This window comes from Pantherophis guttatus, chromosome 7 (assembly GCF_059756535.1).
Source record: "Pantherophis guttatus breed Tessera chromosome 7, ASM5975653v1, whole genome shotgun sequence".
NCBI classification, from domain to species: domain Eukaryota; kingdom Metazoa; phylum Chordata; class Lepidosauria; order Squamata; family Colubridae; genus Pantherophis; species Pantherophis guttatus.
In genome coordinates, this window is record NC_142069.1 from 52,397,759 (window position 1) to 52,423,756 (window position 25,998).

The 25,998-nt window shown below is 37.4% G+C and overlaps 1 protein-coding gene across 16 annotated transcripts in view; it reads left to right on the forward strand.

Moving 5' to 3' along the window:
• The window catches only part of LRIG3 (leucine rich repeats and immunoglobulin like domains 3), a 219,267-nt gene that overhangs the window by 48,452 nt on the left and 144,817 nt on the right, over positions 1-25,998 (forward strand). For 6 of the 16 annotated variants that reach the window (XM_034403384.2, XM_060694691.2, XM_060694690.2 and 3 more), the window contains exons 4-8: positions 18,281-18,415; positions 19,697-19,840; positions 22,443-22,586; positions 22,797-22,940; positions 23,333-23,476. In XM_034403384.2, the coding sequence (XP_034259275.1) occupies positions 18,281-18,415; positions 19,697-19,840; positions 22,443-22,586; positions 22,797-22,940; positions 23,333-23,476 (711 nt within the window). The remainder of the gene's footprint in view (positions 1-18,280; positions 18,416-19,696; positions 19,841-22,442; positions 22,587-22,796; positions 22,941-23,332; positions 23,477-25,998) is intronic. The other 10 variants (XM_087873208.1, XM_087873210.1, XM_087873209.1 and 7 more) reach the window with 5 other exon arrangements.

The window sequence follows — 25,998 nt, forward strand, 5'->3', positions numbered from 1 at the left end:
ACTCAACTTAAAAGTATTGGGACTTGGATTTTTTTTTTGAAAGGTGGACGCTTTGGAGTTTTGGTGGACACTGGACACTCAATTTAAAAGTATTGGGACTTGGATTTTTTTTTTGAAAGGTGGACGCTTTGGAGTTTTGGTGGACACTGGACACTCAACTTAAAAGTATTGGGACATTAGACCTTGGAAGTAAATAGACAATAAATAAGGAGGATACAAATTTGAAAAAAAAAGAAGAGAGTGATCTAGAAGAAGAAGAATCAATTGTAAAGTATAATTAATTGTATTAAAAGCTGATAACAAATTAGCGATTAATAAGCATAAAAAGTATTAATATTAAATGTACTGTTTTTGAAATCTCATATATAACCTTATATACCACATATATAACTGTTAACTTAGTTTTATATTTACTTTAAATATATATATATACTTTAAATATATATTTATACTTATCTTAGTTCTATATTTTATCTTGGTAGTTAAATATATTGTTTTGTATGTTTAGTTTTGAAAAATTATATTAGACAGACTAAGTGAATCTAGGATTGTAATTAAGGGTAATTGATATCGATAAATAGTAATTACTAATAAATTTAAATAAGATAGTAATTAATTATAAGGACAGTTAACTGATGAATTGCTGAAGTATTAGACTTTTCCCTCACTCCCTCCCTCTATATTTCACCCCCATGTTTAGAGAGTAATATAGACTAAATAGCCATCAAGAATCGAAGAACTCTGTAAAACATTGAAAAGTGAAAGATAGAACTTATAGATAAATTTATATATAGATAGTGATTGTGTGACAAGTAAACTTATCCTAGTTGTTTATCTCCCTGGGATTACTGAAAGCCATAAATTGAATATAAATACCAAAAGAAATATAACAGCCCAAATAGTAATCAGTATATGAAACTCTGGGAGAAGATAACAAAAGAAATACTAATGGCAACTACAGGCTCAGCAACAATTACTAAGTCAAGTAAGAAAATACCATCAAACCAGATGATACTCACGGCCTCTCCAGCACAACAAAAATCAGTTGAAACTACAGAAAAAGATAAAGCAACCCCCACTCTTAGTATGCAAAACATTCATTCCGTATTAACGATGATCCAGGAAGGAAGGAATAGAATGCAAGAGACCATGGCCCACAATCATGAGGAGACAAGGAAAAATCACGAGGAACTTAGGACGGATGTGGGAGAGATAAAGAATAATATCAGGAACATGGATGAGAAGATAGGAAAGATACAACAGAAAATAGAAGAAAACGAACAAAGGATTCATAAGGTGGAGGAGAGAATAGAACATACGGATAAGAGAATGGAGAAGATGGAATATAACCAAGCAGCCACAAATAAGGACCTAGAGGACTCGTTATCATATCTCAAGATGGAGAAGGCATCCTTCTACTTAAGGTTTCAGAATGTAGAAGAGCAAAAGGAGGAGGACTTAGGAGAAATCATGACTGAAATACTCTCAGAAGTGACCCAGAGGGATAAGGAAGAGATACGAAGTGGAATAGATGAAATCTATAGAGTTCACACGAACTACGCCCGGAGGAATAAGTTACCAAAAGAAATACACATTAGATTTACAAAAAAATCTTTAAAAGAAGAGATCTACAGGAGGATGAGAGAGGATACAACTATGTATAGGGAAAAAGAAATTTTAACCCTCAAACAGATACCAAAAAGGACAAGGGACCAAAGAAGGAACTACAACTTTCTAACGGCACAGTTGAATAAATTTAAAATAAAGTTCCGCTGGCTAATACCGGAGGGTCTATTAATCTCCTGGGAAGACAAAAAATATAGAATTGATAACTTAGAAAAAGCACAGGACTTTTTCAACCAACACTTCGTACTGGAGGAGGAGCAGGAAAGCAGAGAAGAAGAGGAACTTAAGAGGCAAGAAGAACAGCGGACAGAGAAAGAAGAAAGAGATCAAGAAGAGGGGAGAAGATTGGAAAGAGAAAGAATGGAGAGAGAGGGAGCGAGGGAAAAGATGCAAAGAATTACTAGAAACACAAAAAGACTGAAAACAACGAATAGATAAATAAAGAGAGATGGAAAGAGAGCTAAAACTTATTTCAATCAATATAAACGGACTTAATTCACCAGCCAAAAGAAAACAGACATTTACAAAACTTCAAAAACTAGAAATAGCTATCATAACACTCCAAGAAGTACATATCAAAAGACAGCATCAAAAATTATTGGACAATCAAAGATTAGGAAGACTATATGCATCTCTAGGAGACCAAAAAAAGAGAGGAGTCGTAATATATGTAAAGAAACACCTAAAAACAAAACAAATATATGCAGACACAGGAGGACGTATCTTAATAATAGAAATACAAACAGGATCCAAAACAATATTATTAATATCTATATATACACCCAATGGAAACCAAAATGACTTTTTTAAAAAGTTACATAATATAATCAAAGACCTGGAATATGAAACTATCTGCATGGTAGGAGACTTCAATGCAATCATGGACATAAAAAAAGACTATCGGAGTAACAAACAAAGTAAAACTAGAAAGAAAATTCTACCGGAATCTTTCAAAGACATGATCAACGAATTGCACTTACACGACATATGGAGAGAGGCAAACACACAAACAAAACAGTATACATATTACTCGAACCCACACCAGTCATGGTCTAGGATCGACATGGCCTGGATGACTTCGGACCTCAGAGAGGAAGTAAAAGATATCGAAATAGCAGCGAACACCTGGGCAGACCATAACCCCATTAAAATAGTATGGAAAGGACATCAAAAGCAAAGGAGGTGGATGATGGACATGGGAATAATAAAAGATAAGGAATACATACAGATGATTGAGAAAGAGGTTAAAATGTTCCTACAAATAAATACTAAAGAACAGACATCGCTTCAAAACCTTTGGGACACAATTAAAGCATGCATAAGAAGTCTTACAATTGCGTATATGGCAAAAAAATAATAATAAAGAGAAACAAGAGTCAAGGAATAAGTTGTTAGAACAACTCAGAATATACGAACTAGAATTGCAGAAGGAACCCCACAAAAAAACAATAAAAGAAAAATTAAATCTTACTAAACAAAAAATCAATCTGATTACCCAGACAGAAATTGCACAGAAAATCAAGCTAGCAAAACAGAAACATTTTGAGCATGCAAACAAAATGGGGCGGTGGTTAGCGTATAAACTGAAAAAAGAAAAAGAAAGGAGAACAATATTTCAATTGCAGGACGAAACAGGGCAAATATACCATACCAATCTAGACAAAAAACGTATAGTCAAAGATTTTTTTCAAAGTCTCTACAAGAAAGAAGAGATCCGGGATGAAGACATTAAGGAATACTTATGTAAAACAAACATTACAAAATTAGAGGAATCCCATAGAGAAGCATTAAATAGACCAGTTACGATGTCTGAGCTGGTGGAAGCAAGGAAAAAGCAGAAAAATAACAAGGTTCTAGGCCCGGACGGAATACCAACGGAGTTTTACAAAAACTGTCAAAATGCAATGGATGAACTGTTACTCCAAGTTCTCAATGATGCATTATTAGAAGCAGAAATTCCCAAATCCTGGACCGAAACCATTATTACACTCATCCCCAAAGAAGATACGGACCCCACACAAGTTAAAAATTATAGGCCGAAATCATTGCTCAATGTAGACTACAAACTCTTCATGTTGGTTATAACGCAAAGACTGAAAATAATTATTTATAAATACATACATACAGATCAGAATGGTTTTGTCCCAAGAAGACAGATCAAAAACAACATAAGAACAATTATCAGCATCCTGGAATATTACGAGAAAAGAGTTGACAAACAAGTAGCCTTAATCTTTTTAGACGCACAAAAGGCATTTGACAATCTAAATTGGAATTTCCTCATATTGCAACTAGAAGCCATGGATTTCGGTGTCAAATTTTTACATATGATTAGAAAAGTATACTCCTTCCAAATGGCCAAAATTATGATTAATGGAGATATGACTGAAAATCTGGATATACAAAAAGGTGTGAGACAGGGTTGCCCTTTATCCCCACTACTGTTCATAATTTCATTGGAAATATTACTAAATGAAGTTAGGAAAGATGCGGAAATAAAAGGTTTGAGAACACGGAAAGGAGAGTACAAATTGCAAGCCTTCGCTGACGATGTGGTATTTATAATGGAGCAACCGGAAATAACAGGAACCAAACTTTTAGCAAAGATAGAGGAATATGGAAGAGTCGCAGGGCTTAAAATTAACAAACAAAAAACTAAAGCATTAACAAAGAATTTGACAAAGGTACAGGAGACAAAACTAGAAGATAAATTAGGAATACAAATTGTAAAGAGAATAAAGTATTTAGGAATCTGGCTTACTGCTAAAGCAATAACAATTAGAGAAGGCAATTAAAACAAATTAATGAAACAAATTAGAAAAGATCTGGAAACGTGGAACAAATTACAACTGTCATTTCTAGGGAAAATCGCATCCATAAAAATGAATATACTGCCTAGATTACTCTACCTCTTTCAAGTAACCCCAATCTGGCCAGGAAAGAACTTTTTTAAGGACCTTAATAAAATAATAACAAAATTTATTTGGAATGGGAAAAGGGCCAGAATCAAAATAAAGTGTCTGCAAGACACCCGGGAAAAAGGAGGTCTAGGCCTACCAGACTGGGAGTTATATTACAAAGCAGCATCACTAAATTGGATAAGGGATTGGATGGACCTCAAGAATAAAAGAATGCTACTACTAGAGGGCTTTGAACTACAATGCAGATGGCACGCCTTTTTGTGGGAGGGAAAGGACAAGCATCATGGATATTTCCAGCAACATATCATCAGAGAATCACTGTACAAAACATGGCAAGAGATTAGAAAGCACTATACCAAAATTCCACGATGGTTATCGACAATGGAAGCACTAATATATCCCAACGCCATGGATATAGAGAAAATGAGGAGTTATAAAGAACTACTGAACAATGAAGGAGAATTACAAACAAGACAAGAATTACAAAATCAGGGTATAGACATTGATTGGTGGCCATACATGCAAATAGAATCAAGATACAAAACTGATCGGGCACAATTTGGATTCCAAAATGAACCAAATGAACTGGATAAAATATTACAAACTACAGATGAGAAAATGATTACTAAAATTTATAAGTACCTACTAAAATACAAATTAGAAGAGGAGGTCGTCAAAGAGAATATGATAACATGGGCCAAAAATATAGGATATACTATTGAACTGGATAAGTGGGAAAATTTGTGGAAGATAATTTATAAGATGACATTGTCTATATCCTATAAGGAAAACCTTTACAAAATGTTCTACCGATGGCACCTCCCACCGGCGCGCCTGGCCAAGATGTTCCCAAACACGTCTCCAATGTGTTGGAAATGTAAATCACAGAAAGGGACATATTATCATCTCTGGTGGTCATGCCGAAGGGCAAAACAATACTGGCAACAAATTAAAATAATGATTGAAGAAATCACAAAACAAAAACTGGAAATGAGGCCGGAAATCTTTTTATTGGGAATAATCACAGCACAATACACCAAAGAAATAAAATATCTGATCATCCATATCCTCACAGCAGCACGTATACTCTTTGCCCAACATTGGAAATCTGAACAGTTACCCACAGAGGACAAAATAATAGCTAAAATTACAGAATGTGCAGAATTGGATAAGCTCACAAAAGAAATACAAGAGAAAGACGATACTGATTACTATTTAGTATGGCAAAGATGGTACAGCTGGCTGGAGGCAAAAATAGGAATATAAAGATAATTTTTGACTATTCAATAGAAATGCATAGAAGTAAACAAGGAGTCAATTATATATATACATATATAACCATGTAAATATGTGAATGTAGATATAGATACAAATAGAAATATGAAAATAACCCACCGTTGTAGTAACCTCTAAGAGTCAGTCATTGGACTGAATTGATGTTTGTTCGTTTTGTATGTTGTTTTAATGTATCTATGTTGGTTTGTTTTTTTATTATTAATAAAAATATTAGAAAAAAAGAAAAAAAAGAAAAAAAGTTAGGTTCTTGTCTGCCTTGTCAGGATGTGCCTTCTGCAAATGTTTGTTCAGTCTGGAAGGCTTCATTGCCTCATTAAAAAATACTTTTTCACATAGTAGGCACTGTGTCAGCTGCTGGTTTGATGGTGCTGGTATAAATCCATACTTCAGATATTCCAGATTATATTGTCTGCATTTCTTCTTTGATTTCTCTGCCTCTGCCATTTCTGCTCTGAAACAGCTGAGAGCAAATCAACTGAGAGTCGGGAGGCCGATCTAATCAATGGGGTAATTAGCCTATGCTGAAGCTAAAAGGAATGTTTTTTTCTTGCTGTTCCTTGCAAGGAGGTAACTTCTGCGAGGCACAGGCCAAAGGGTGGGGGCCACCCTCCTTGCTACCTAGCGCCCCCTGCCACCCCCTTTTGCCTCTAGTGCCTCCCTGCCACCCCCTTGCCTCTTACCGCCCCCCTAAGGCATCCCACCGCCCCCCAGGGGGTGGTACTGCCCACTTCGGGAACCACTGCTCTAGTAGATCTTGGTTCACGTTGTTCTTTGTATTCCACAATACCTCCTGCTGCTCCTTCTGCTTTTTCAGTCATTGCTAAGTCTTCCTCTTGGAGTTCAATCAGTGGTTCTGCCTTTCTTGTTTCCATTTATTTCTCTCTGAGAAATTCTGCATAAAATGCTTTAGCTTTATCCATTGAATCTATTCTATAGTTTTGCTGTTGCCATATAAGCACTAATCCTTCTGGTATCAGCCATCTGTATCAGCCACCTTTTTGAAGTAGTATTTTAGTCAGGAATTGATATTCTCTCCTCATCTCCCTCACTCTTCTCAGTGTTTGCTTCAGAACCACAATTTCTTTCTCCTTGTACTTCAGTGTTTTTTCTCTTGCAATCTGCAATATTTGTGTTTTAATCAATTTCTTGGTAAATCTTATATGGACTTCTTGTGTTAACTTGTTTGGCATTGCATACCTTGTATAGACTCAAAATATCTCATCTATGCCATCCATCATCTTTTCTTTGGTAATTTCTAATGCTTCCGCTAAAATTGCTATCATTTTTTCTGCCAGGTTTTTTCCCTTTTCTTCTTCTATATTTTGAAATCTGAGATAAAATTCTGATCTGTCCATCTCCCATCTGACTAATACACTCTTATCTCGTTTAACCTCATCCAGTCTAGTGTCAATGTCTCTGATTTTTTTTTATCTCTTTGCTCTTCCTTTTCCTCAATTTTTTGGAATCTCTCTTCATATTTCAACATCATTTGCTGTATGTTCTCCATTTTCTCATCTGTTTTCTCTGTTCTTTGTTCAATATTCTCTACTCTTGTTTGTATATTTTGGATTCCTTGCCAAATCATCTGTAGTGTCGCTTCCTTTTTTTTCTCTCGTTCCTTCTCCTTATCCTGTTGTAACATCGACTGTATTGATAGTTGTCCTCCAGATGGTGATGAAGAGGGTGTCGATGTGGAAGAGCCAATAGCCGTTGCTTTTCTACTCATTCTGTGAAGTAGCTACAAAAAGTTTAAACAAAAAATTCTTCTATACCTTAATCCGTTTATGAATGGAGCAAATATTATCCCAAATATCAATAAGATAAGAAAAAAGCAAAAAAGAAAGAAAGAGAACAACAAAAAGCAAAGAAGCAATCTTCAGGCTCTTGTATGCCTTAATCCAATTCAGTTCAATAAAAAATATTGACCACCTTGGCAATCTCCACTCCAAAAAAGAGAGGAAAAAACCAAAAAGAAAGCCAAAAGAGAAAAGAGAGAAAAGAGAAGCACTAGAAAGTTCTATATGTATAAAAAAATTAAAAATTAAAAAAGAAAAATTAAAGATCCTCCATCAACTCACAGTCCAATTAAAAATACTTACACAGGGGAAAGGTGAAGAAACTACCACATTAAAAAAAGAGAAAAAATGTCCAAATAAAAATCACTTCTGTATAAAATCCAAGAATTCTTTTATTAGGTCCCAAATAGTATTTACAGTTCTCTTTCAGAGTCACTGTAAATTTCTTCTTATTCAATCTCAGGGTTCTGTCTCTGATAGTTCCCAGAAAAACACCTGAATAAACAATTTTGCAAACAGTTTTAATGTCCTTTTGATGTTCTCCTCACTATCTTATCTATGAATAGGCTCAGTGTCCTTGAATTGTAACACAATTGTCACTTCTTAAGCCAAAAAAAAAAAAAAGAAAGAAAATTTCCAGTTGACTAGATGGCAGTGTTACTTATTCTCTTCCCTTTCCCCTGCTATATTCAATGCACAATAAAATAAAAATAGCCAAAGAGGAGAGAATTTTGTTTAAAAAAAATAGAATCCGAGAGAATTTATACTAAAAAGGCGCTAAAAGTTTAAAAATTAAATAAGCAAATTAGAAATCTGCAGTCCAATGCAATCCAGTCCAGGTTAAAAGGCTAAAAGCGTATAGACATCCACAAATGCAAGTAAGTTGAAAGTTAAAAAAAACAAAAACCTATCTTAGACTCAAGTTTAATTCCGCCGCTTAATTTTCTTCTGTCTTCAATTTGGTCTTTCTTTCAATCTCAGGGTGTTCTCTCATACAAATTATGATAGAAAGTCTCTCACCAAGTTGACACACTTCCTTCCAATCTTCTTCCATTCCGGAGCTGTCCCAACTTCGCCAGCTACAATGGCTGCCATCCCACCGCCGGAAAAAGGGCTTCTCCTGGATCAACCAGGAACTTTGCAGTGTCCCTGTGATCGACAGAATATGCCCTCCACTATCACTGTCTCAACGGGACGGTGAGGTCCAAAAAGAACCTCACCGGCGGGAGATAACCTCACCGGCGGGGATATCGATGATGATCCTGGAGCGACATTATTTATTTTTATTTATTTATTTATTTATTTTCAATTTATATACCGCCCTTCTCCCTGAGGACTCAGGGCGGTGCACAGCCAGAATTAAAAACATGAAACACAAATATTAAAAACAATTAAAATCTATATAAATTTGGCCCAAAATTTAAAAAACCGCAAACCAATTAAACATTTAAAAATTTTAAAAAAATTTCTTCCTAAGCCAGCCCGGCTTGCTGGAAAAGGTGAGTTTTAACGGCACGGCGGAAAGCACTGAGGTCTTGGATTCTCCTTATCTCTGGGGGCAGCTGATTCCAGAGGGTAGGTGCCCCCACAGAGAAGGCTCTCCCCCTGGGGGTCACCAGCCTACATTGAGGAGGCCCTCTCTGTGGGAGCGCACGGGTCGCTGGGGGGTTGTCGGTAGCAGCAGGCGGTCTCGAAGATAGCTAGGCCCTATGCCATGGAGCGCTTTAAAGGTGATAACCAACACCTTGAAGCGCACCCGGAAGACCACCGGGAGCCAGTGCAGCTCGCGCAGGAGCGGTGTTACATGGGAGCGCCATGCTGCTCCCATCACTACCCGCGCTGCTGCGTTCTGGACCAGCTGGAGCCTCCAGGTGTCCCTCAAGGGGAGCCCTATGTAGAGAGCATTGCAGTAGTCAAGGCGAGAGGTGACGAGGGCGTGAGTGACTGTGCACAGGGAATCCCGATCAAGAAAGGGCCGCAACTGGCGAATCAGGCGAACCTGATAAAAGGTTCCCCTGGTTACAGCTGTCAGATGTTCCTCCAAGGACAGCTGCATATCCAGGAGGACTCCCAGATTGCGAGCCCTTTCTGTGGGGGCCAAGGACTCGCCCCCAATAGTCAGGGTTGAGCTTGAGCCTGTTCCTTCCCATCCAGATCCGCACAGCCTCCAGGCACTGAGACATCACTTCAAGGGCATCGTTGGGGTGGCCTGGGGTGGAGATGTACAGCTGGGTGTCATCAGGGTACTGATGGTATCTCACCCCGAAGCCATAGATGATCTCGCCCAGCGGCTTCACATAAATGTTGAACAGAAGGGGCGAGAGGACCGATCCCTGCGGCACTCCACAGACGAGAGGCCTCGAAGTCGACCTCTGCCCCCCTGCCAACACAAACTGCAACCGGTCGGAGAGAAAGGAGGAGAACCACCGCAATACGGTGCCTCCCACCCCCAACTCTTCCAGCCGGTGCAACATGATACCATGGTCGATGGTATCAAAAGCCGCTGAGAGATCTAACAGGACCAGAACAGAGGAGCAACCCCTGTCCCGAGCCCTCCAGAGATCATCAACCAACGCGACCAATGCCACCAGCGCCGCCTCCCCTCTTTTTTTAAGATGCATGGAGAGAAAGAAATGCAAAAAATAGGCAATATGCTTTTTATTCCGACAGACATTCATCGTGGTCTAGACTAGATATGATATGGACAACAATGGAATTGATCTCTAATATAGAAGAAATTGAAATAGAAGCAAATACCTGGGCAGATCACAACCCAGTGACAGTGAAATTGAAAGGACAAAGGATAAGATCTAGATGGACTTTAAATAACACAGAATAAAAAGAAAAGGACTTTGTACAGAAAATGGAGAAAGAATTGGCTTTCTTTTTTAAAGTAAATAGAAAAGAGGACACATTGATGCAAAATCTTTGGGATACAATGAAAGCTTATACTAGAGGTCTGATAATAGACTATACAAGGAAAAGAAATATTAAGAAAAATACAAGCCTATAATCATCCTAGAAGATGATTACAAGAAACTCTAAAAGGAACTTCAGAAATCTCCACAAAAGAAGGATATCAAAATAAAAATGGATACAACTAAACATAAAATGGGATTAATAGAAAAAGAAGATTTAGTACAAAAAATTAGAAGTGCTGAACAGAACTATTTTGAAGACGCTAACAAACAAAGTAGATGGTTAGCATATAAATTGAAAAAAGAGAGAGAATCCAGAAAAATAACACAACTAATAGATGACCAAAGACAAATTAGATTTGGGAATAAGGAGAAGAAAGAAATTATACAAGATTATTATAGAAAACTGTATGAACAAGAAAATATAGAGGAGGAAAATGTCAAACGATACTTGCAAAAAGCAAATTTACCCCAGTTTCCTAAAGACATTGAAATGATGTTAGAAGGAAATATAACAATGATGGAACTAACTGAAGCACTTAAAAAACAAAAGAATGGGAAGGCACCAGGCCTGGATGGATTGCCAGCGGAATTTTATAAGACATTACAGGAATCGTTGAGTCTCCCATTGTTAGAAGTTATGAATGAAGCTATGTTAAAGATGAAAATACCCAAGTCATGGTCAGAAGCATATATTATACTTGTTCCAAAAGAGGATACTGACCCACAACAAATCAAAAATTATTGACCTACATCCCTGCTAAATTCAGATTATAAAATTTTTGCTTCAGTATTGGCAGAAAGACTTAAAAGATACTTAAATAACTTCATACATTCTTACCAAAACGGGTTTCTGCCAAAAGGTAGGTTAGAGACAATATGAGGATAATTCTGGACACTTTGGAATATTATGAGGCACATCCTGAAAAGCAAGTGGCTTTGATATTTCTAGATGCATAGAAAGCCTTTGATAATGTGAACTGGCGATTTATGTTACTTCAATTGGAGCAGATGGGCTTTGGTAGAAAATTCATTCAAGCAATAGAAGCCATATACTGTAAACAAACAGCAAAAGTAATGATAAATGGAGAACTGACAGTCTATTGAGATAAAAAAAGGAACGAGACAAGACTGCCCACTGTCTCCTCTGTTGTTTGTATTAACATTAGAAGTGCTAAATAGAAATATTAGAGGGGAAAAAAGATATAAAAGGAATGAAAATTTGAAAAGAAGAATACAAGTTGCAAGCATTCGCAGATGACCTGGTCTTTATTCTTGAAGATCCACTAACATCAATAACTACACTGATAGATAAAATAGGAGAGTTTGGGAAAGTAGCAAGTTTAAAAATTAATAAAGATAAAATGAAGATTTTGACAAAAAAACCAAAACAAGATTTGGCGGAAATATCAACGATGCAGGTCACAAATAAGGTTAAATATTTGGGCATATATCTGACAGCAAGATGTAGCACACTTAAAGAGAGTAACTATAATAAACTCAAACAACAGATTGGGACAGACTTGGCAAAATGGGAAAATTTACAATTATCATTGATAGGGAGAATATCGGCAATTAAAATGAATATATTACCTAGAATTCTATATTTCTTCCAGACAATTCCAATTAGATTGGGAAAAGACTATTTTGAAGATTTGAATAAAATAAAGTTAAAATATATTTGGCAGGGTAAAAAGGCGAGGATAAAATTGAAACTGATGCAAGATGCCAGAATAAGAGGAAGTTTTGGTTTGCCTAACTGGAAACTTTATTATCAAGCATCAAGTTTGATGTGGATTAAAGAATGGATCACTAAGAAATACTAGATTATTAACCTTAGAAGGACATGACTTGTGGTTGGGATGGCACGCTTTTTTATGGTACAAGGGAACAAAAACACAGGGGTACTTTAGAAGACACTATATACGAGAGGCTTTGTTCCTAAACTGGGAGAAGATTAAAAAACAACACTATTTAAAAATTCCAGTCTGGTTATCAACGATTGAAGCATTTTCATACTCAATAATATTTAGAAGGGAACAAATTGTTAGATATAGTGAATTATTGAATGAAAAGGGTGAACTTAAATCGAAGCAAGAATTGGAGGAACAAGGTTTAAAGATGGAATGGTTTTCTTATATGCAAATACATTCTAGATATGACAAAGATTGTAATACAGAAGGTTTTTATAATAATTTGACTAACCTAGATAAAATTTTAACAGGTTCTAATGACTATGTAATTAAAAAATTGTATGGTTATTTATTAGAGGTAAAATTGGAAGAAGAACGAGTTAAAGAAACAATGATTGCACGGGAGAAAAATTTTGGTTATGGTATTGATTTAGAAAAATGGCAAAAATTGTGGTTGCAAAATTACAAAATGACAATGTCAACAGCATATAAGGAAAATTTGTATAAGATGTTTTACAGGTAGCATCTACCCCCGACGAGAATAGCCAGAATGTTCAAGGACAAATCTGAAAAGTGTTGGAAATGTCATCAGACACCGGGCTCATATTACCATATGTGATGAACATGTGTAGAAACTAAAAGATACTGGACTAAAATCCACACATGGTTGGAAAAAATGACAAAAAAAACACATAGACTTTAAACCAGAGATTTTTTTTATTAGGGATTGTGCCAGAAACATACAATAAAGAATTGAGATATTTGATTGTGAATGTTTTAACAGTGGCTAGAATTGTGTTTGCTAAAAACTGGAAAAATGAGAAAGTACCAACGCAAGACGAAGTTATTAAGAAAATCATGGAATGGGCTGAAATGAGTAAATTGACATTTGAAATTAGAGAACAAGAAGATAAACAATATTATAAGATACGGGATTTATTTTATCAATGGCTAGATAATAAAACATGGAAATGAAATATGAAAGATGAAATGAATGCTATAATATTTGAAAATAATTTTTATGAAACGGTAAAGCCATAGTTAAATAAATGATAAATGAGGATACTTATTTGTTTGATAATATGAGAAATTAGATAATTAGTAAATTTTGAATATGGGGATGAAGCACAAAAGACTTGTAACCGACCGACACACTGTTTGCAATTGTAATGGATGATGGATTTATGTTTTATGTTTTGTTTAAAAAAAAAAAAAAATTCAAAAAAAAAATGGAAATGCTCCATGATGATTTCCATCTAGCCTGTCCTCCAAGGCTGCAATCCTTTATTTCTACACTGCCCTTTCCTACTATAGTCATTATGTGGGTAGGCTTATTTGAAGGAGATGCAACCCTCCCTCACTTAATTGTTTAAAATATCTCAATAGAATTACATAGAATTTGCAGAAAGAAAGTTCTTGTATAAATTGGAGGAAGACCTGTTTAGTGGACAATGTTGAAACTTCAGACATTGCAAAAATGTTACACTAAAAACCTATAGTCAATCAATCAATGCCAGCTTAGGTGGAGAGGTTTTGTTTTGCTTCATTTGTTCTAAATTAAATTATATTTGCTGGGAAGATCACTTTGTAAGCATTTTTACATAGGGGTGATTTCTAAATATAAAATAGCTTAAGTTGACTTGGCAAATGTTTTATTTCATTGGCATCCTTCAGTCTCAAGAGACTATGGTATCGTGCTCTGAAAAAGAGGTCCTAAAACAGCATCTAGTGTGACTAAAAAGGCCAATTCGAGAGTGGCAATCCCTTCCACACTGAGGGCAGATACATTCTGTCCCCTGCCCAGCCCCCAGATGTCGCTGGTTCCGGGACTGTCTCTTTGCCTCAGCCTGCCGAACAAGTGTCTCTTCGAATTGGAGAAGGCCATACTGCGTCTTTAGCCTCTAAGCTGAACGATCGGAGGTCAAGGTTTCCCAGTTGTTAATGTCCATTCCCAGGGCCTTTAGGTCCCTCTTGCAGATATCCTTATATCGCAGCTGTGGTCTCCCTCTGAGGCTCTTTCCCTGCACTAATTCTCCATACAGGAGATCTTTCGGAATCCGACCATCAGCCATTCCCATGACATGCCCCAGCCAGCATAGACGTTGCTGTTTCAATAGTGTATACATGCTAGAAATTCCAGCACGTTCCAAGACTGCACTATTTGGAACTTTGTCCTGTTAGGTGATGCCAAGAATTCATTGGAGACAGCGCATATGAAAGGTGTTCAACTTTCTAACTTTCTATTCTGAAACTTCCGAAACTTCCCTTCCCTTTTGGAGGTTAGTCTAAATTAATCACCCAAATAGTTCAAATTAAAAAAAAGTTATGTAAGTAATGCCATTCCCAAATGCTTTAATAGAGATAGGGCAACTGAAAATTAAATCAAAAATATTGGGGATTGATGGCATTCAGAATGTAAAAAGTAATCTGATTTCAACAATCTTATTACTACCTAATGTCCTTGGTCTGCCAAAATCACAATTTTGAGATTGAGTTTGCAGAGTTTGTGACTCAAATACATTATTGCAATTTTGATTTTTCTTCATCCCTCTTTTTGTAACTTCAAAAATATGCACTATTTTGGTTGATCTTAATACAAATATTGCTGTAATGAAGAATTTGGTGTGTGTGGGAGTCTTATGGATCAACTTGGCTATCACTGTTTAAGAGATGTTAATGAGTAATGAATCATCAAAAAATACAGCAGTTCTGTTTTTTATGTGTACACCCATGTCGCAGTGGCTATGACTGAGCACTTAATTGCACTCAAACAATGTGCCTGAGATCTGAAAACCAACTACTGGTAGATCAATCTGCTCCATATAGTAATGTTTTCCTGAGAAGACAGGCCCCTTTTCAGATAGCAGCCAACAAAATGTTTCATGTCTTAACTATTGAGAGTGTCTCTGGACTACATTGAAATGCAATTAAATCATTAATGTCTCATCTGCTGTTCTCTCCTTGCAGTCCCATATAAAACTCTAATGGAGGTTGTCTATAAAACAGACTGCCTCAAGTAATTTGCTAGGCCGTTAATCTAATTTGAGGGTGGAATTACTTGCAGTCATTACTTAACCACTAAACCTCATGATACAAGCAACCTTATCCAACTAGTTGTGGAAAAAACCAGTTTTATGAAACAGTGATGACCCAAAAACTGAGTGTATGTTCTGTTAGCTTAACTGAATGTTTTTCACATTGCAAATCAGGAGCCATAGAGTTCAGGAAATTGCTGGTCGAGGTTATACTTTTGCAGCAAGGAAAATTTTATTTGGCACTTAGTCATTGGCAGTTAATGGCTTGTTAGTAATCAATTTATTAAGGCCTGATAAACGTGTGATCTCTTCTTGTCTTGATTGCTAATAAATCTAACACATTGTTATTTTTTAAAGATATTTTGTTTAAGTAAATCTTTCTAGCCAAGAATTAAAAGTTAATGGCTCAGTACTAGACCTAAGCAAGACTGAAAGTTGATGCTGATTGAGAACAATATCTGAGCATAAAAAAACAGCATTTCTTGTTTTCTCATCTGCTGTGACCAGTTAATCCACAACTTCTGTTTTGTGTTTATGTGTGTGTCAAAAAAAATTTGTGAGTGGTAATTAATAACAGTCTTACAACTTCCTTTTAATGCATTTTTAGACACTATGTTTGCCAGACATCTTATTTTAACTAGAAACAGCTTGTTCTGAATGAGTGCTAAATTGATGTATTCAGAATATTTCAAATGATACAATTTTTAAATAGCTAAGGAAGGACAGACAGACAAAAATATGCATGTTAAGTTTCTGCTCTTTAAGTTCCTTTTGCTCAGCAGTTGCCTAACAGAAAAACTTATGTTAGCAGAAGTATTTGGACAATTTCCCATTCTAATTCCTCATCAAGTTCAGAGCCAATTATATATTTACTTGATTTATCAAAACGCTTATTAGTCACATTTCCCATCAACCGGACATCTAAACATCCAAGTTTAGATAATTAGAACAACTTTTTCATAATTTCATTTTGCTCAATTGATATCAGCCCTAGCCCCAGGTACACCAGACAGGAAACATGACACAGTGAGTTAAATCTACTTTATTGTAGGGCTACATTATTAGAATATTGCCAATCTGAACATCCCACCACCACTTCTAACCATTTAATCAATTAGGGTGGGTCATTCCTAAATTTCTTTTCTGACTATTAAGTCCTTGGATTCTCTCTCTCCTCTCGATTGTTTCCTAGGCAGATCTCTTTTCCTCGTCCCCCAATGCCATCCATACATTTCATTACAGTGGAGTCTACAAACTGGTATTCTAAATTTATCCTCCTTTCTGGTTTCTTCCTAGGATACTGTTTCAGCTTGTAGCTATCTGATACAAAGCTAGGCAAGGATTAACATAGGAGAAAACCCACTCAAGCAATGTTAGCATCCTCTAAAATCTGGAATTACCTTTATAACAATAAGGACCGCCTATTTCTTAATTTTGGACCTGAAAACTATAATCATTCTGTAATTAGAATCAAATGTCTTGACATAATGTACAATTGTGGTAGAGACATTAAAAACCTCTCTGTAATGATGTGGAACTGCACTTTTGTTGCCTGCACACTGTTATCTGCAGTGAGATCAATTTTCTGTAATTTTCCTCGAAGAGCGGAAGTCACTTTATAGAGTTATGAAGAAGGATAGGATATTTCAATATTAGTTAACCAGATATCTAATATCAGTACTCTGAACTGAAAGTTCAGAAATAGAGAAGATAATTTCCTTTGCTGGAGTAATCCTCAGGAAATTCTGACTCATTTCTTTTTCCCAAATAATTGTATTTAATTTAGAATATGATATCTGCAAACACTGTAGCAGAAATACACAATTCCGATATTTTTATATCATGTAAATGCTATAATCAAAAGCCTGTTTTCTTCTGTTGGCTGTTTCTCATCGCAATTGTGGTGATACTCTTCTTGATTGTCTCACAAATTCATAACATATTTAAAATATATCAACCGAATTTAATTCAACTATGTATATTGATATTATTGATATTATTATGGAATAAATGATTTCCTCTTGTTTATTAGATAAACTTTCTTTTTTAGGTTTTCTCCTTGATTTTCTCCTTACATATCACTCTGTTCTTTAGATTCATCTTCTGGTCATCCCTCCTATTTCCTCATAGCCCCTTTGTCCGTCATTTGTTCTATCTTCAGTTTTAATTTGATTTGGTCTTTCTTGTACTATTTCATATCATTCTACCTCTTTTCTCAGTTGTTTTTGTAACTGGGCTTTTAAATTTTTGATTTGCTTCATCACTGGGTAACTTCAAAAAAGAGAAATCTTATTTCTTTGATTACCATAATACTTTCAATTTCTATTTATTCTTTTAGTTCTTGTTCTTTTCTCCCCTGTTTTTATTGGAAGAAAATGTTTTCTTTCCTCTCACTTTCTCTAACTTTTGTTTAATTGTAATGTGTTAACATTGTGGCTGGGAACAGGTAGATTCTCTTTTCTGTTCATGTACAGCACTTGCGGCTTATAAAATGGCTTTAATTTTATTGTCTATAAGTCTTTTAGTGAACTCTGATTCAGAGTTCAAAATTATTTTATGATACTTCTTTTGCTTGCATTCCTCCCTTTCTCTTCTTCCATTTCAAAACTTTTAGATCTTTATTTGGTACTTAGTAATTTTAAGTATTTTAAGTATTAAGTATGATGGTGATCCTATGCATGCCTGTGTATATGATTTAACTAAACTATTGGGAAATATAAAGCTTGTCAGTGGTCCAGAAGTTGTTTTTAATGTGATTGCTAATTTTTAATTCAGGATAAATAACAAGATCATGAACATTCTTCCTGAAGAACTGAAACTATTTCAATCCCTCGAAACTTTAGATCTCAGCAACAACAATATTTCTGTGCTTGAGATGGGGTCATTTCCTCCACTGGTGCTCAAGAAACTGTAAGTTAAGTTCAAGCTTTCATTTCATCCAAAATTTTCTTTTAAAAAACCTTTTCAATCCATTAATGTAATCAGGGAACTCTGGCATCTGAAGAGGTTCATAGTGATTCACAAAAAGCTCTATGGATATGGATTCCCGACTGGGATTTTTTCTTTTTCTTTTTTTGCTCCTAACATCTGGCCTTAAAGAAAATAGGTTAAAAATGCCCATACAGACCAGTGTACTTTTGGAACTTGTTAATTTTCTATTGTGCTATCCAGTTCCTGGCTAGAATTGATTGAATATCAAATTCAAAATAATAACACATATTCACATGACTCTATTATTAAGATAATTGGGGGGGTATAGTTCTTTGAGCAGATTTTGCTTTTTGTTCATGTTTTTTTTTTTAATTTGATTTATATGCCGCCCTTCTCCAGAGACTCAGGGCGGCTTACAATGCGTTAAGCAATAGCCTTCATACTTTTGTATATTTATACAAAGTCAGCTTATTGCCCCCACAAACTGGGTCCTCAATTTACCTACCTTAGAAACGATGGAAGGCTGAGTCAACGTTGAGCCTGGGGAGATTCGAACTTGCAGTAATTGCAGGCAGCTGAATGTTAATAACAGGCTATTAGTCTGCTGCGCCACCAGGCTCTTAATATGTTATCATCACTCTATGCACAGTGGATGTTATATTTGTATAGAAGTCTGTTCTCATAGCTTCAAACTAAGTAGTGGTGAACATAATGCCTACAATTTAGAGTCAGGAATGTCCATTACAACTTGTATAGGACAGCAGTCAGAATCTCAAGAGAGAACCATCACTTTAATCAAACGAAAATTCACTGGACTTCGTTGACTGTACCAACTGATTCATTCATTAATCCTTTTCATCCTAATTATGATACTTTTTTTAAAGGCAGAGACAATTATCTGACAAAGTATTCTTAGTGTTCTGTTAATTGAGTCAATATTTAAATAATAAAACAATAGGTATTTGTGACGCTTTTGTGAAAAAGAATCACATCTTTCAATGTAATATTTTTAAAATATTTAAAATTTAGAATATTTTTAAATTACTGTCATTTCAGGATTAATGTAAATTGTAAATTATATTTCTTTGGAATCAATGTGGGGGATTCTCTGACTTTTAAGAACTGTTCAAAGTGATACTTATCCTCTGATAGGACAAGGACTTTTAAAATGAAGATTAAGATGAGTAAACAGCAGATGACTAGGATTTGAGTACTGAATTTAAACATTTTCAGATATGTTATTCTGCACTTCTTTCCCAGCCACATTAGCAACAATCGGATAGTTTCACTGGAACCAGGCATTTTTGACAACTTGGCTAATAAACTTCAAGTCTTGAAGCTGAACAAAAACCGCATTTCAACCATTCCACAGAAGATGTTTAAACTTCCCCATCTCCAACATCTGTGAGTACATCCTCCAACTGCCTTGTTCCTTTCAGTGATTTTTGCAGGCTTCCTTCAGTGGTTGAGCATTAGCCCTATTAGCAATCACATAAACTCAGGACAAATTTAGATGCAACAAAAACACAATTCTCGCCCCACTTTCTGAATTTTTTTTTAATTTTTTTAAAAATTTGATTTATATGCCACCCTTCTCCGGAGACTCAGGGCGGCTTACAATGCGTTAAGCAATAGCCTTCATACTTTTGTATATTTATACAAAGTCAACTTATTGCCCCCACAAACTGGGTCCTCATTTAACCTACCTTAGAAAGGATGGAAGGCTGAGTCAACCTTGAGCCTGGTAAGATTCGAACCTGCAGAAATTGCAGGCAGCTGTGTTAATAACAGGGTGCATTAAACCACTGTACTACCAAGGCTCCTTGGTAGAAATTTTCATATTTCATATTAATTTATTTTGTTTGCATTGCCTGAATAAAATACTTGTAATACCTTTCGGACCTCAGGCACCACTAAATTCATAATTATAAATCCCGCGGACAACTAATATAATCTGCCTAATGACTGGCTGGGTGAGCATGGCTAAGTGGTCATGTGACTGGATGGGTGTGGCCAAGTTGATGTCACTCGTGTCAGGTGCCTCACCTGCCTCTACTTGCCCCTCCCCTCCCACCCCTCCTCCCCTGCCTGCACGGGCTCCTTAGGGCTCCAACAGGAAGCAGTTGTTGGAGCCAAGCAGCCACCATGAGAAAGAGTTGGCAAAACAGCTCAGTTCAAATTGGATCTGACCAAGAAGGAGGGTCAGCAGAAGCACCTCACTGAGAACTACAAGCATAGGCTTTCCAAGTAGAGGGAAGACCTGCAGGAATGTAAGGCCAGGTACCGGCACCTGGAGGCTCAGTGGGCTGAGATAGTCAGCCAGTTCCAGGCCATGATGCAGTCCCACTGGAACAAGGCCCTCTGGCTCTTCGCTACCAGTGCATTTCCCTCCAGCCTTCACCCAAAGCCCCGCACCAGGAGGCTGAAGCAGACCCCGAGTCAGAATTTCTGTCCCCCTCTGACCCACACAAAAAGATCCCAAAGCGGGGAGACGCTGCAGCAACACAAACATTCATTGCACGTATCCGACCCAGGGGCCGTAGTTTGAGGACCCCTGATTTAGTGCAATATAAAAAATGCAAATAATTTTTCTGTGGACCACCAAAATTTTCTCGCGGACCACCAGTGGTCCACGACCACCAGTTGGTGATCACTAGTTTATAGTGTTACTGTATATAGAAGGAAAATAAGACATTCTCTTTAGATTCTTTTCTCTCATTGTTAGTAAATCACTAAAAATATTGATAGGGTACATTGTAAAAAGCTGGCTGCACCAAGAAAGAAGCTACTTGTTCTTCCCCACATGGCTGAACCCTCATCATTCACTATCCCATTCCCAGACTAAAGTAATCTCCTTGATGACTGATTACTTTTGTTAAGAAAAGTAAAGTGAAAAACTGATAAAAATACTGAATGTGTAAACTGCAATGTGCGAAAATTAGTAGAGAAATGTCAGATATTAGAAACACAAAGAAATACTTGCCTCTCAAAGAGATGATAAGTAGCTGTGTAGTACAGAATAAAAAAGTTAATAAACAGAAGTAGTGGGGTCTCAGATGGGAGCACATTCACAGATGGAACTCAGAAATAATCTGAGTAGGACACATAGTAAATTACTGAAAGTTTAATTAAAACTTTAATTAGGTATGATAACAATGCCTGGAAATATATAAGTGACTATTTCAGAAGAACTGGACTTATGTTTCTATCATTATTAAAACCCATCTCATAAGGCTGTTGTTGTGGTAGAGGAAGATGTGTTGGATATGTTTGCCTCCTTGAGTTATTTATAAAAATAATAAAGGTTGGATAGAAATAAATAAATAAATAAAAATATCAAGAACCTGAATATGTAAAAGGCTAACAGTTTAATATTTGAGGGGGTTCATAAGAGTCACTACAAAAGCTTAAAGAGAGGCTGCATCACAGTAAATCTAGCATGTACTTTCTGAATTATTCTTTTTTATTGCTTGTAATAATTTATTAGTTAAATTTTAAATTACAGAAGATTTGAGATGTGGGGAAAGAAAAAACTGCTCCAGAGTTTGCATGGGTAAAAGGAATAACAATCATAGAAGTGACAGAAAAGATTCATATAGAACATAGTTTAAAAAATTAAGGTGCCAAAAAAGATGTCATGTACAGCAAATTTAACCAACGTTTTAAACGTTCCATAAGAGAATATCAGAAGTAGCACCAAATACACACAGATGCACACACCCATGGATAGCAAATAACTTCCTAAAATATTAACTTAATCCCCTGAATTCCTGGCAACATAATTTTCAAGTTTTTTTAAAAAATAAAATAAAATAGACTTCAAAGGTATTCAAAATTATTGGCATTGTCATGCCTTAGAGTTTAATATATTTTTGTTAAGAGAAGTCTAGTTGAAAAAGAATGTTTTGTACTTCTGTTAAACATATAAAGACAGGGCCACACACGTACACAGTGCTTAGAAACTTGAATTTACCTACAATAACATGGAATATTTTTCTCCCTTCAGAGAGATGAGCCGTAACAGAATTAAAAAAATAGATGGACTTACTTTTCAAGGACTGCCTTCTTTGAAATCATTAAAAATACAGAAAAATGGGCTTGTTTGGCTCATGGATGGAGCTTTTTGGGGATTAAGTAACATGGAAATTCTGTAAGTGCATGTTTTCATGGTTTTCAAGAAACAACCATTCTGAGTATTACAATTCATTGTGTTTGAGGACTAATTTGTTCACAAAATATTTATGTACAAAATACAAAATGATAATTTTTTTCTAGCTTGTTTTTATGAGAAAGATACTTGATATCTTTTAAATTGTTAAAGCTTGCAGCTATAAATTGGTTTTTCATTTTGTATTCTTAGGCAGCTGGATTATAACAACCTAACAGAGATTTCCAAAGGCTGGCTTTATGGCTTGTTGATGTTAGAGCAGCTTCATCTTAGCCAAAATGCAATCAACAGGATCAGACCTGATGCCTGGGAGTTTTGCCAAAAACTCAGAGAGCTGTGAGTAGTGTATGTTGTATGTGTGTGTGTATGTTTAGCTCTCCTCTGTTATAAAAGTAGGGTGCAGGCCAAAGTATGACTGAAAGAAACACTTTACATAATGGCAGTGCATTTGCTTTTATGTGCATGTGCTGAATTCACTGATGCTTTATTGTAAGAACCTGAAGCCAATTATGTTTCTTTGTACCAGTAACACTTGGACTTTGTTATGGTAATTTCAAATAATAGAAACTAATTCTGCAATAATATTACATGTCATGGAAAATAAGCCACAAACTTGAAATTAAAAATAAATTATTCTGAAACTAATTAAGAAGTTATATTCTTAGCTTGAATGTTTTGTTTATGCTGATTTAAAACAACATTCGCCCTCATTTTTTTTAAATTTGCAGTGATTTAACTTACAATAATTTAGCAAAACTAGAAGATTCAAATTTTGTTGGTTTAAGCCTACTGGTAAGGCTAGCTATCGGGAACAACAAAGTCAGCTACATTGCAGATTGTGCCTTCCGGGGACTATCCAGTTTACAAACTCTGTAAGTTTCAAGAAAACTTGTTTAAAGATCTGTCTGTCTGTCTGTCTGGCTGGCTGGCTGGCTGGCTATCATCTATCTAATCTATCTATTTGATTTCTATAGCCACCCATCTCAGCAAATGTCTCTGAGAGGTTCACAATTCTGTGTTATATAAAGAAAATTATGAGAACTAAAGACTACTCCAGTGTTTCTCAACTATTGCGTAGACTTCAACTTCAGAATTCCCCAGCCAGCATTTGAATTTTGGGAGTTGAAGTCCATACATCTTAAAGTCGCCAAGGTTAAAAAACACTGCACTACTCCATATAAAACAATTAAGATGTAACAAAACAATGTTGTCTTTTTGTAATGGATCTGAAAAACTTATGAAGGAAAACTCAGTAATAGATGCAGTTTTCTTAATACAGATTGACTTAGAATCAATGACTTTTTAAAAGCACCAAAACTAAGAAAAACATATTGCTTATTCTTTCATGAATTTCCATTTTAAATTATGTGTTAAAAACCTAGACCAGGTATCGGCAACCCGCGGCTCCAGAGCTCTGCTGTAGCTCCCTATCCCATCACTGGCTGGCCTCATCCCTCACCCTCCTCTCTCTCTCGCCTGGCCTGAGAAGGTAAGGGTGATGGTGAGGGATGGAGAAGCAGCCGGGGCTGATTCTCTGGCATCTCACTCTTGTGGAGCTTCTTCTGGCCCTTGTTGGTGCTGGGCGTGCCTCGGTCACTTGGGGAGATGTGCAACCTGCTCTCTGCCCTGAGACACTGGCCTGGCCCAGCCATGACCGACGCTGGCCTCGCTAACACGAGGGCTGGCGGAGTGGGAATAGGATCTGGGAGGAGGGGACTTCGGAAGGGTGAAGGGCCAGCAGCACCCAGCCATGGCTTTAAGAAGTGCAGGGCAGCAGGAAAAGGGAGCTGGCCTCGCTGAACCTCACACACCCATCCCGGGGGTCAGGCTCAGAGAAAGTCCTCATCAAAGACGCTCACCCATCAGCCGGTATCCCCCTCTCTATGTCTCTCTCTTTCTCTCTGTGTATCTCTCTTGCTCTATGTCTCTGAATCTCTTCTTTCTCTCTCGGAAAATCACAGCTGGGCCAAGCCAGCAAGCTCTCCTTGGGGCTCCTTGCTACTCCTTTTATTTCTTCTTCAAAATCTGGGCTGGCTGAGCTTCCCTTCAGGTGACCCTTCTCCTCTCGTGACCCCCTGGCCAGCTGTGGTGGGACTGGGAGGGTATGCATACGTGGGGAGACCCTTCTCAAGCGAGTGCCAAAGCGCAACAAAGGCATGCATGGAGTGGGTGGCCGCTCGCTTAAGGAGGATCTTAACAAGATGCAACAGGACGTGGCTTCTCTCCTGCACTAGGGCTCCGGCCATCGCCTTGCCGTGTCACCCCCCCGGCAGCTCTTCGGTCGAGTGCGGAGGGTGTGAGCCCCAGTCCGAAGGGGCAGGAAGCGAAGGCTGCCTTACATGCAAATGTGGCACAAAGGCAGGCCCAGGGCTGCTTCACTCCAGCACTAAGGCTCCTCTTTCTCCTCACCCTCCTTCTCCTCTTGGTGGTGGTGTGGTGGGGCCGGGAGGGTGTGCAACCATGGGGAGACCCTCCTTTAGCAAGCGGCTACCCACCCCACGCATGCTGGCTTGGTCCAGCCGCAGCTTTCAGACACACACACACACACACACACACAGAGACGGAGAGAGATAGAGAGATATCATACAGAGTGATAGAGAGAGTGGGAGAGAGGGGAAGATAGGGGGGAGAGATACAGAGGGAGAGAGAGACACACAGAAGGGGAGAGAGGAGAGGGGGAGAGATAGAGTGGGGAGAGAGGGGAAGATAGGGAGAGGGACAGAGAGAGACACAGAAAGAGATATAGAGAGATACAGAAAAAGGGGGAGAGGACTTCTGATTGGCGCCGCGGGGATACAGATGGGGAATTAGCGGGTTCTTCGGAGCCCCACGAAAACCCCGTCTGCCAAGCCCCCGCCAGTAGGTCATTGGACCTACCCTGTCCTGTAGGGACATGAGGATAGAGAGGAACCCTCGGACGGCCGAGAGGAACGGGCAGGTTCCTCAGGGCCAGAGGCTTGCCCTCTGTGCCGGAGGTGGTGGAACGGCGACCATGGCGGCTGCCCTGAGACCGCGGCAACCGGGATACAAGAATGCGCAGGAGGAGAAGAGGAGAAACGGAGAACGGAGCCAGGAGTTTGTATGCCGGGTGAGTGGACATCAACCCAGGCAGGAACTGCCCATAAACACTGAATTACAATTAGTCTGCCCCAGCCTTAACAGCGGCTGAGAACTGTTGGGGCACAAAGACAAAAGACCTGTTGGTGGATAACATAAATTACTGACTTTTTGGAAATGTTTGACTACAGATCTGGATATATTTTTTCTTTACTTTTTGGTGGATAAATGAGATTGGACTATGTTTGGGAGAGAGGAAGGAGAAGAGGAAATAATTATGCCTTCAAAAGCAAAGGGAAAAGACAAACGGAGATGGATAAAATGGTTGCCAGCTGAA